This window comes from Neopsephotus bourkii, unplaced genomic scaffold, assembly GCF_033783945.1.
Source record: "Neopsephotus bourkii isolate Nb327-2 ecotype Australia unplaced genomic scaffold, CSIRO-AGI_Nbou_v1 NB_1373, whole genome shotgun sequence".
In the NCBI taxonomy this organism is placed as follows: domain Eukaryota; kingdom Metazoa; phylum Chordata; class Aves; order Psittaciformes; family Psittacidae; genus Neopsephotus; species Neopsephotus bourkii.
The window spans coordinates 2343276-2355853 of record NW_026901852.1 but is presented as its reverse complement, the minus strand read 5'-3'; the positions used below and the strand labels follow the sequence as shown (position 1 = coordinate 2355853).

General features: G+C 51.1%; 1 protein-coding gene across 1 annotated transcript; it reads right to left on the bottom strand.

Moving 5' to 3' along the window:
• Window positions 1–2642: 2642 nt before the first annotated feature.
• Window positions 2643–11171, bottom strand: OVOL2 (ovo like zinc finger 2). Its single transcript, XM_061367145.1, has 5 exons — window positions 10999–11171; window positions 10629–10833; window positions 9821–10011; window positions 7520–7709; window positions 2643–3427 (listed from the first exon to the last, which is right to left on the bottom strand). The coding sequence occupies exons 2-5, from the start codon at window positions 10726–10728 to the stop codon at window positions 3117–3119; spliced, it is 792 nt and encodes a 263-aa protein (XP_061223129.1). The 5' UTR covers window positions 10729–10833; window positions 10999–11171; the 3' UTR covers window positions 2643–3116.
• Window positions 11172–12578: the final 1407 nt, after the last annotated feature.

The following is a 12578-nucleotide window of genomic DNA, read 5'->3' as shown; positions in this document are numbered from 1 at the left end:
TCTGTGAGCATACAGCCATTAGGTGTCTCTGATCCACACAAGATTTCAGCCTCATCCTGCCTCCTAGGAAAGAAGGACAAGTCTGGAGCCTGGGTAGTGTGGATTCCTGTAGGTTTCACCTGTGTTAATTTGTTTAACAAAAGCCTTGTCTGAGGAAGGCTTCCAGCTTCACTGGCAATGTCACCCTGTAAACCTGTCTTTAAGTCCTGGATGAGTCTGTACCATCAGAGAGCCTAGAGAAGGCAGACAGGCTTCAAAGACACCAGTGGATGTTACTTAGGTCTGGCACTTCTGAAAGTGTCTGCCTTGGGCGTCCCTGTGTGAGCTCTGGAGCATCTCTCTGGAGTCACACGCTTGTGCCAGTTTTGCCCCATAACAGCACTGGCAGATGGCTGTCGCCAGCATCATGCAAAACCAAACCACTTTGTGACCAGTTTAAACTAACTTGCCAGACTGTTAAATTGACATGCCCAAGGCATCTGCTACAGGCAGTAACTGTCTTCTGCAGAAAAAAACAGCCCATCAGGGCAGTTAGTCCAGCTACAGCACCCTGCTTGTCAGAGCTCTGCTCTCTATCTAGTGTGGCTTTAATTCTGTGTGCTTTTACCTGCTGCTTTCTCTGCTGCTGTGAATGTTTCCTTTGGCTGAGATCACATAGATGGGCCACCTCATGGTGGCTGTAGTTCTTTTAGCAGGGACATGCTTTGGCAGTGACACTGGAGGGAAATCAGAAGCAATGTCTGCTACAGGAGGAAAAAACCACACACGCATATAAATGCATCTCCAGTTAGACAGGGAGGGCTTCAGCTGCACCTCCACTGCTCCAGTGAAAAAGCTGAGGTTTCAGCAGAGCTAAGTACATGCATCCTTTGCAGTCAGGTGAATCATAGAATCCCAGACTGGTTTGGGTTGGAAGGGACCTTAAAGCTCATCCAGCTCCAACCCCCTGCCACGCGCAGGGACACCTTCCACTAGACCAGGTTGCTCCAAGCCCCGTCTAACCTGGCCTTGAACACTGCCAGGGATGGGGCAGCCACAGCTTCTCTGGGCACCCTGTGCCAGGGCCTCAGCACACTCACAGAGAAGAATTTCTCCCTAATGTCTCATCTCAGTCTCCCCTCTGTCAGGTTAAAGCCATTCCCCCTTGTCCTGTCCCTACAGGCCCTTGTCAAAAGCCCCTCTCCAGATTTCTTGTTCACCCTTTTAGGCACTGGAAGCTGCTCTAAGGTCTCCCCAGAGCCTTCTCTTCTCCAGGCTGAACAATTTAGCTCAGATGCTTTTTTAACATGGACTTCCCATTTATTAAAATAGCCTGCTGATTTTCCCATGACACAGGATGACAAGTTTGTTTGTTACAAAGTAGCATTACTTTACCATCCTAGCTTTCAAGGTCCCAAGCACCAGCAGTTGTGCTGGATAAAATACTGGTATCATTAGAAATGCTTTAAAAACACTAGACACTTTGTCCCCACAAAACCCCAAGCAGATGCCTGTACAAAACTGAGGCAGTTGAGAGATCTTTATGGTTCTTGCAGAGATGTTCATAATCATTTTAGTAGCAAGGACTACAAAGGTCCTGGCTATGACTCTTGTTTTAGGTGGGTTGCTTTTTAGCTCTTGTTTCAACATCTATAGAATACAGCATATCCTCTCCCAATGTACAGCTTTATTTTGAGCACAAAATGGATTTGAGGACTTTACAAATGAAATTCATTCATTGATAGGCATTTAAATTGATGTAAAACGTTTTTAGCAGCTGTGTCCATTAAGAGACAGATGCATAATGTGCTTGGACCAGAGAACCCTGTGGTGGGTTCACCCAAGTGCTCAGTAAAGGCTGCAGCAGCTTCTGAAGAGCTTTAAAGTGTCAGGCAACATAAGGTATACGGACATCCCTCTCCTCTGTTTTTAAATCCATAATTTCACACTTGATAGTCCCTATAGGCTACCTGCTTGGTTGTCCTGGAGCAGCTGGGGCAGGACCATAGGGGAACTCTAAAAGCGCAGAGATATAATACAGGTCCCTCATCACCCCCACCATCTCCATCCCTTGTAGCATCCACCTCTCTAGGAGCCTTCTAAACTGGTGGTGGTTACAGGTGAGAGGCCAGATTCCTGCCTACAGCTGATCTTATGAGGCAGAGACAGGCCAAGCTGCCCTTTTCACTACATTGCACTGCTCCTGTTAGTGAACAGGCACTTGGTCAGAGAAAAGACACACACACATGCACATATACACCATAAAATACACGCAAAACTGCGTTTCATCCCAACAGAAAATACAAATATTCAAGTCATTAAAACGTTCTCTTTGGGTTTCTGGGTAGTATTGATGTATGTTAAAAGGATGTGGGAATAGCCCCCCAGAGTGAGCGTGAGAAGTCCAGGAACATCAGAGTTATGGTTACACTTAAATCTAAACATGATAAAAGTAAGTTCACAGCTTCAGGTACCTAAAGCATGACCGTAAGTCTGCCCTAGGATAATGTCATTTGCCAGTGGAGAAAGTTTGGGAGGAAAAAGCTCTGCATCCTTTCAAAGAAGTTTCAGCTTACCTTGGATCACCCATTCCATAAATCATTAGTGTTCTGCACAGGGCAGCGTTATGGTTATTTGCACATTTTAACTATTTACCCATACAATGCACTCCTTAAGACCATTTTAATTAACTTTGCATAGAACAATGCATGAGTAGCTGCACTTACACGGCACTTTTCACTCAAAACTCAGAAGTCATTTGCACAGGAGGTAATGGTTATTATCTTTACAAAATACACTGGGTAAAGGCAAATTATTTGTCAGTGGCCTCTTGGATGTGTGGTAGAGTCGAAACAGAAGACAGGTTGCCTGGTTCAGTTCAGAAAATACTCCATCCAAGAGGTGACAACCTCTTCCAAGCTTTCCATTTCCTTTGGCCAGATAAAAACGTCCGATGCTCGCATTGTATAGGAGAGTATTTCTTTCAAGTTGAGGTTCTACCAACATCAAGAGAGCCCCGTTAGCAAAAGCATCCCTTTCATCTCAGGGGTTCCTTTCCAAATTGCTTTAAAAAAATAATATATATATAAAGTCCTACATGTAAACTTCATTCCTTTAGACCACTGTAATCCATTGTGTTACTCATCTTTGTCATCATCTTTGGAGTTCCTCTGCAAGACGGGGCTCAGTTTGTTTTGCAACACGGCCGCCAGTTTTTTTGAGGTCTTTTTCAGGAAGGCGCTTCCAGGATGCACGTTGCTAACGTGCAGGTACAGGTCCTCCTGCGTGGGGCCCGTGTAGCCGCAGTCTTCACACACATAAAGTTTATCTCGCCTCTGTTTGTAGGCATATTGCTGCTGCACGCCGTGGATCTTCTTCAGGTGGGACTCCAGGGAGCAGCGCTGGGTGAAGGCTTTGTTGCAAACCTCACACTTGTAAGGACGAATCCCTGCAATGTTAAGAGACAGAGGTTAGCATTCTGATTTATGTTTCTTAAAACCAAGTGAGCAACCAGCTGAGAGCAAGGCTCTGGCATTGAACCAATTGAACTCAATACTCATTGAACCTATTGGCTCACTCACCATATTGAGCCAATATTTACTCTCTACAACTACCTGAAAGGACAATGGAGCCAGGAGGTGACTGGTCTCTTCTCCCAAGGAACGAGGGATAGGACAAGAGGAAACAGCCTCAAGCTGCACCAGGGGAGGTTTAGACTCGATATGAGGATATTAGAAACAATTTCTTCCCCAAAAGGGCAGTCAAGCATCGGAGCAGGCTGCCCAGGGCAGTGGTGGAATCACTGTCCATAGAAGCATTCACAAACCGTGTAGATGAGCCCCTTAGTGACACGGTTTAGTGGTGGCCTTGGCAGTGCTGAGGAATGCTTGATCTTAAAGGTCTTTCTAACCTTGATTCTATGATATTGAGCAAATACCTACCAGCAGGGAGCTACTAGCCTGAGGAACTCTGTCCAAATAAAATATGTTACTTTCAGGCTAAAACTGTAAGGAATGGGTTGATGTGTTTAGGCACAGGAAACCTCAAGAAGTTTGGAGCAGGTATAGGCAAACACTGAGGACAGCAGGTGCCCATCAGCACTTGCTCCTAAAGAAGAAATTGTTATCAACTTCTGCAAAACTGGCTCCTTTAGACTCGACTTTTTGAAGTCATCAGGTAAAACCATCGGTTTCAGCCAGCCTTTGTTTGGCTTTTATAATGAACACAGTATCTCAGTCAGATGTTTATCTTCCTCTTTTAGTGACCAAGCCTCAGTGAAGGGCAGCCCAACGCGAACACACAGCAATCTTAGTACTTAAAATGAGTGAGAGTGTTTTCGTAACGTATGGATTTGATGACTGAGATGACAAGCTCGAGTTCCAGATGAGAAGTGCATTGAGACAGAAGTACATGTCTGTTTCCAGAAGAGAGAGAAGGGGCTGGCTTGCAGTTTGAGTGTCCAAGGAGTTTTGCTGAGTACAGACAACCAACATTACAAAAAGACTTAGCAGTACCCATTTACCACCAACCAACATGACTTAAGAGCAACCCCCAGTACTTGAATGACAAACAACTGAGGGCTTAGCAATGCTTTAAAAAACAAAACCAGTTGTGATTTGACTTACTGGACTAGCCCAGTGAGTTTTCAAGCTAAGGCCAGCCTTAAAACTGATGCAAGGAGTTACCTGAACTCTTTTCTCAATAAAAGGTGAGACGAGCATGTGGAAGATCAGCCCTACAATGAGCCAGGCAAGAAAGGGCAAAGCACACACACCCATGCTGACAGATGTAACGTTCTAATCACACTGTGTTAAGGTCACCACTCTGTCGTTGAGCTTCCAACCAGAAATCCAAACTAGAGGTTCCAACAAGCAGCATCTCAACTGCAGTTATCCCATTGCACCAGCTTAAAATATCAGGATTAAAGTTTTATAACGCTTACTGCTGTGAGACTGCTTCAGTCACAGCAAAATGCAGTTGGAAAGAAACTCCAAGTCTTCATTAGAATTCACACACAAAGATGCCTCTTTCACAAACAGTATTTTGGGAGCAGTTTCATGCTCATCCGAAGGCAAATTGAACCACTGTCCTTGGTTCCTGCTGCCAACAGAGCTCCACAGGCATGAATACAAGCACAAGAGGGCTGTGGGAACCTTGTCATTACTTTTATCATTTTGAACCTTTATTTTACTGTGTATATTAGTTAGTTCTTAATGTTTAAGTCTGCTTTTACCATCAGGCTAGACTGGGACGCTTGGCTTCCACTCTCTGATGCTGTTGCACAGTCTGGTTACAAACTGCATAATAATTTCCCCTGGAATTCAGCAGAGCACACGTAGATGAGCGCCTGTAGCTACAAAATAAAGCCTGCCCTACCACTTCCAGCCTGTCTGCTTTTTCATGTTCAAATACTGCCCAGCTTTCCTGAACAGCGATCAACTTTGAAATAAAAGGAGCCACACCACTTTAAGAGGTGCCATATTTCACCCTGGGAAAGATGCATCCAATCCATCACTGGTACTGCTGCAGTAGCCAAGCCTTTACCCCTCCATGACCCAACGAACCAGGCAAATTCTCTGGGATTCAGTTTCTGAATTGCAAAGGATGAGGGAACAGGTTGAAAACTCACTTTAGAAGCACCAACTCCACATTTCAAGTGTACCACAGCAGCAGCTCCCTGCTGCAACAGCAGCTTTCCTTTGGACATGACAGACTTGCAAACAAACCAAACCAGCACAAAACATGTGCTGCAGCCAGTGCTTTCCCATCGAAACCAGTGGCATTGTCTTCATGAGCTCTACTGCTAAGAATCAGTTCCTGCCAACCAACACAGGCCAAGCGTGTGATGGGCTGCATCCCCAGAGCGTGACCAGCAGGCCAAGGGTGGGGATTCTCCCCCTTTACTCCGCTCTGGTGAGACCTCCCCCTGCAGTCTTGTGTCCAGCTCCAGGGCCCCAACACAAGAGGGACATGGAGCTCTTGGAACAAGTCCAGAGGAGGCCCATGGAGATACTCTGAGGGCTGGAGCAGCTCTGCTCTGCAGACAGGCTGAGAGAGCTGGGCTGGTTCAGCCTGGGGAAGAGAAGGCTTCAGGGAGACCTTAGAGCAGCTTCCAGTGCCTAAAGAGGTCAACAAGAAATCTGGAGAGGGGCTTTTGACAAGGGCCTGTAGGGATGGGACAAGGGGGAATGGCTTTAACCTGACAGAGGGGAGATTGAGATGAGACATTAGGAAGAAATTCTTCCCTGTGAGGGTGCTGAGGCCCTGGCACAGGGTGCCCAGAGAAGCTGTGGCTGCCCCATCCCTGGCAGTGTTCAAGGCCAGGTTGGACACAGGGGCTTGGAGCAACCTGCTCTAGTGGAAGGTGTCCCTGCCCATGGCAATGGGATTGGAACTGGATGAGCTTTAAGGTCCCTTCCAACCCAAACCAGTCTGGGATTCTATGACAAAATACTTGTGTCATCTCCAGCAGTTTGCCTGGTTGATGGTGCCTAAGCCAAAATACAGGCATTGCAGAGCGAGCCCAAGTAACCAGCAGGTAACCACAGATCTGGCAAGTTGTAACCTGCCCAGGAAATGTGGTGGAGATGGTTTAGGCCAGTGGTCAAACAAACCTGGATGGCTAGATCTGCAGAGGGAAACAGCTCAGGGAAAGGACTGGAGGAGCTGTTAGCCCAAAGCATGGAGGATGCACAAGTCAGATGTGCCTGCTTGCCCTAAAGAAGCTGGAGGTACAGCATGAGCCACACTCCGGTTCCTTCAGCTGGTACCAAGATCAAGCCATAACCCCATCCCGGTGGCCAGCCAGCAGGGAAGCTTCCCAAGAGCAAAACCCCAAGAAACTGCTGCTCATTGCCTCTAGAGGGCAAAGCATTTTCATGCACCGCCCGCCTCTGCTCAGCGCTGCAGGCTGGACTTGCAGTAACACACGGTGAGTTAACCCAGTGGGTTATATCGGGAGGCTTAACCTGGTCTCGCTGACCAGCACAGCAGCAGCATACAGCTGCATCTACAGCATATCTGGATGGCAGCTCAGGCACCCACCCTGCCTCACATGGATTTCATGCATGGCTTTAAACTGACAGAAGGGAGATTGAGATGAGACATTAGGAAGAAATTCTTCCCTGTGAGGGTGCTGAGGCCCTGGCACAGGGTGCCCAGAGAAGCTGTGGCTGCCCCATCCCTGGCAGTGTTCAAGGCCAGGTTGGACACAGGGGCTCGGAGCAACCTGGTCTAGTGGAAGGTGTCCCTGCTTGTGGCAGGGAGTTAGAACTGGATGAGCTTTAAGGTCTCTTCCAACCCACATCAATCTGGGATTGTATGATTCAGAGAAGTCATCAGACTTTATTAGTCCCAGGACTTATATCTGTCCACACTCATATCTTTCCCTTTCCTCCACTACATCCCCTCTATTCTTTGCTAATGTATTTGTATTATTGTCTTGCTGGGTTACCCTCACCTTCTCCTCATCCCATCTCACCCTTCTCCCACCTCCCGCTACCCAGAGCCGCCCAGAACCCCCCCGGGAATGCGTTCTCACCAGTGTGGGTCCGGACATGTCTTTTCAGATCGAAGGTGTCGTTGAAGCCTTTCCCACAGAAGGTGCACAAGTGCCTCTTCACCTGGCTGTGACACTTGATGTGACGGTTGAGCATCCGCTGCAGGCGAAAGCCTTTGCCACACAGCTCGCAGCTATGCACCATAGCATCGTTACAGGTGCCGGTGGTGAACTAAGGAATGGGAGAGGACGGGGTGAGTGGGCATCGAGGTGGCAAAGACCAGCAGGCAACAAGCAAAACAAGGAGGGATGACTTATTGTGGCATTAAGATATTCTTGGGATGTATTCAGAATGAAAAGTGAAAGCATTTGGAGACTCTTGCTGGGTGAACCCTTCATGCTTCCCTTGAGGTCAAGTGGGTGACTTACAGTGCACGGTTTGGGACTAATGCTAAAGCTAAGACTATGTAGTGGCTACCTCCTAGGAGCAGGCACCCTTGTCCAACTGCATCCATAAGCTTTAAGGTCCCTTCCACCCCAAACCATTCCATGATTCGATGATTACCCTCCTCCCGTTGGTCTCATTGATTAACAGCAGTGTCATTAGGGGTTACTCTCCTCATTCCCGCTCCTGACACCAAAATACATTGCACATACACCATGACCTAACTTGACTAAGGGAGACACTGATGATTCAGCTCTTGGGAAGAGCGTTCCTCAGAGGGAAGGCTTAATGTCTCCACGATGCAAATACTTGGCTATTAGTCTAATTACTCGAGGAGGAGCAGACACGCTCAGGACATGGGCAGCCACCAGAGCACAGCATCATGCACACGCACCCATTGGCCCTCGTGGTGTGTTTGGGGAGTTTCTGTGGCACGCTGAGAAAACCCAACTCTGCCAAAAGGAGGTTTCGCTGTGACAGTTAATAGCCCAGGTTAAATTATAGGTTAAGGCTCTTCCCAAAGGAATACGTTTGGGGTTTCTGTTTCCTGAAGAGCCAGTTATTTTTCCTGATCCTCCTCCTCCGCTTACTACCAAAGCAACACTACTTGAAGTTGTAGAGGTTAGAGAAAGAAGCCAGCCATGAAACCACCAGGTGTGAAACCAGAGGGGGAGCAGCTGGGAAGTATCTGTTAGGCAACAGGTAGGGCTCCATCTCAAGTGGCCACATACAACTAGGGTGAAAACCTAGTTTTAACCATTAGATTAATAACAGGGTGGCTATGGGGCTGTCATCCCAGCAGAGACAGTGGGAGTTTTTGCAGCTCCATCCAGCAAAGCAACAGCCAGGGTTTTAACGAGGTGTTAACTAGCCACAGGTAAACATGTCTCCTTCCCAGCACAGGGGTGGCCTCTGCTGAGGATGTTCAAGAGAAGGACAGTGGTCCTTCCACCCTACCTGCATCACTACCGCGCTTTGGGAGCTCGGTCTTGGGTATCAGGAGGGATTTGAGTCTGGAGAGGGGCTTTTGACAAGGGCCTGTAGGGACAGGACAAGGGGGAATGGCTTTAACCTGACAGAGGGGAGATTGAGATGAGACATTAGGAAGAAATTCTTCCCTGTGAGGGTGCTGAGGCCCTGGCACAGGGTGCCCAGAGAAGCTGTGGCTGCCCCATCCCTGGCAGTGTTCAAGGCCAGGTTGGGCACAGGGGCTTGGAGCAACCTGGTCTAGTGGAAGGTGTCCCTGCCCGTGGCAGGTGGTTGGAACTGGATGAGCTGTAAGGTCCCTTCAACCCAAACCAGGTTATGATTTGCCTTCCCAGCCTGGGAAGGGAAATCACCGCTCTGCTGGCTGTGCCCAGGGGACCCCCAGACAGCAAGAACTCCTGCCCATGCAGTAGGGAGGTTCTGCAGCAGTTAATGGACAGCTAATTGCTTCAATTCACCCAGCCTGTGGGCCCACCTCAAGGTGGCAATGGCCTTTCCCAGCTCCAGGGCAGGACCTTTTCCTAGCTGCTATCTTGACAAGCCAAGAGGGTAGGGGGGCAGCGGGAAGATTAAGGCCTGACTACAACCTCGCAGGCGGCCGTTTAAGGAGGCCCCACTTGAAGGAGTGCAATCCACCCAGGCGCCGTGGGGCAGGACTCCCAGCTGCCAGGGCTGGTCCTTCCTGGATGGGTTCAGAGCTCCTGCGGGACCCAAGCCAAGCAGGTCAGGGGCAACATGTCCCAGGCAGGGATATAAGGAAAGGCAAAGGGCACTGGAAGATGACGGTACATCGCTTATGAGGCTTGTGTGTGGGATGGGTGCTGTCACCTCTAGAGCAGAGGGACCCCAAGGGACTGTTGCCACGCAGCGTCCCCAGCCCTTGAAGCGGGGAGGAGATGGTGCCTGGTTACCTTGATTTTCGACCTGGCCACGGGGCGCTTGACGGCCAGGTCCAGCAGCATCCCCCCGGCCGTGCCCAGGTCGCCGGGGACGGGCTGTGGCGTCGGGGGATCGCTGGGCTCCGCGTCCCGGGTGCCGCTGCTCCCGCTGCTCTCCAGGCTGCAGCTGTCCTCGTAGCCCAGCAGCACGCAGCCGATCCCGCCTGCAGCGGGGGGATGCGGTGAGGACATGGGGGGGGGAGACGGGGGGGGGGACGGGACCACGGAGCCGCCGGGCACCGGTGTTTAACCTGCGGGCGGGCCCGGGCGGCGGGGGAGGATCCCCGGCTCCCGCTGCAATCGGAAACTCAAACACGAACGGTCCCAAAGTTCAAACAAGCCAGCTCCGCCGCCTTCCCGTTATACCCCAGGCAAGGGCAAGAGGAGGAGGAGAAGGAGGAGGGGGAAACCATCACCCCCCTACACCAGGACCTTTCTTCTGCTCCTCTCCCCCCGCCACCTTTCTCATGCAAACGAGGTTTCCCACCTTCCCGGACACACACAGACACCCCCAATGCCCGGGGGGCTCCCCGGGTGGGAGATGATAGCGGGAATGGAGCCGGCCCCCGTCACCCATCACCCCTGCGCCTGGGCACGGAGGGTCCCCCCGGACCTTCCCCACAACCCCCCTCGGGGCTCCCCCAGCCCCTTCCCACCCCGCAGGGGAGCGGGGCTAGGGCTGGGGTCTGGCGGGGACCCCCCCATCCCTCCCCTCCGTGTGTTCCGTCCCCCCATCCTCCAGGCGGTGCGGTGCCGGCTCCGGGCCCCTCCGGTGCCGTACCTGGGATGTAGGTGTCGGCTCTCTCCTCGTCGGGCAGCCCATCCCAACTGCGCACCGCCGGCTGCGGGCTCCGGCGCTTCACCAGGAAGGCTCTGGGCATGGCGAGGGCAGGGGGGGGGGTCGGCTCGGAGCGGAACGGAGCGGAGCGGCTCCCACCGCCCGCCCGTCCGCGGGGAGCGGGACCGCACGCACCGGGGCAGAGCCGCTGAGGAGCGGGGAGGGGAAGGGGAGGGGAAGGGGGAAGAGAAAGGGGGGGTGAAGGAGGGGGGGGGGGGGGCAAGTTTCATAAGGTGGAATAGAAAAATGCACCAGGAAACTTGGGCAGGAGCATGCGTGCTGCCAACATAACGGTGTCAACAAGTCTGCTTACCTGTCGGACCGGTTGGAGCAGCTGAGCTTTGTTCCAGCCCTTCCTAAGGCATGAATGTTTGCAGAAGAATTCAACGTCTGGAAATTAAAAAGAGGGAAGCGAGGAGGGCAGCGCCGCTGCTGCCGGGGTGCACCGGGGGACCCCCCCCCCCCCCAGCACGGGAAAGGATCCCCGAGGCACATGGGAGAAGACGAAGCTGTCGGGCAGAGAAAGTTGGTCGATTCATGACAAGGCTTTCTGCTGTTAGAAACCCAGCGCTTTATTCTGCTTCGGTCATTGGTTTGAAATGAAAACCGTGCCTCAGCCATCACCACCCCCAATCCCCCCCCCCCCCTTTTTTTGTCCTTCTAATTTGCTTCTTGTCCTCTCCCCTCTTCCCCAAGTGGAAATGAAACAAAAGACGAGAGGATGGACGGGGTGGAGGGGAAGGAAGCAAGAGAAACAGAAGAAAACCCACAAAAGTGCACTGCAAGCCTCTGAGCACAGCACATGGCGCGTCCCCACGGCTTAAACAGCACCCGAGGTCCATTCTCCTGTCTCACACCTACTCTTCTGTCTGCTTTTATCACTAAATGCAGTGGAAATGCGCTCAGTGCCTTCATCCCCAGCACATCCTCACTGTAGCAGCTGTGCACAGCGCTGGGACTGAGCACCAAGAGCTGTCACCCCACATGAAAGGGTTGTAAGGCGCAGGGGAGACCTTATGACAGTCTTCAGTGCTTAAAGGGGCTACAAGAAACCTGGAGAGGGGCTTTTGACAATGGCCTGTAGGGACAGGACAAGGGGGAATGGCTTTAACCTGACAGAGGGGAGATTGAGGTGAGACATTAGGGAGAAATTCTTCACCATGAAGGTGCTCAGGCACTGGCACAGGGTGCCCAGAGAAGCTGTGGCTGCCCCATCCCGGACTGGTTTGGGTTGGAAGGGACTTTAAAGCTCATCCAGTTCGAACCCCTTCCACAGGCAGGGACACCTTCCACTAGAGCAGGTTGCTCCAAGCCCCTGTGTCCAACCTGGCCTTGAACACTGCCAGGGATGGGGCAGCCACAGCTTCTCTGGGCAGCCTCTCATCAGGTACCAGGTGAGAAGCCACCTCAGCTGCCTCTGGGCAATACCTCAGCAGTATCACACGTAAAACCTTCTCTGTCTTTCTCCCTTTTTAAGGCTATGCAATTTCTCTGTTATGTCTGAGATTTTGCTCCAGGTCAAAATGCAGCTACATGGGGTTTAATTGATTCCTTTTTTTTTTGCAATGCTTTCAACTTGAGGTTTCTTTCATTTTAACCACTCCTTGTCTTTTAAGCCAAAAGAGGTAGCAAACGACATCAATCACAACTCTCCTGAACCCAGAGCTTGCTGTGACCACTTTAATGTCGTCTGGGCTTTTGCAAACCCTGCTTTGAGGTTCCCATTTAGCGAGGTCCTGGAGCACACACTTCACTCTGAGTGCTCCAACCCAGACATGCACTTACAAGCACGGCTGAATCAGGAACTAGATGATCACTGTTATTATCACCTCTGAGCCTTGACACGAGTGGTCAGGGCTGTGGTGTGCCCAGCGCCATCAGAGGCACAGCGTG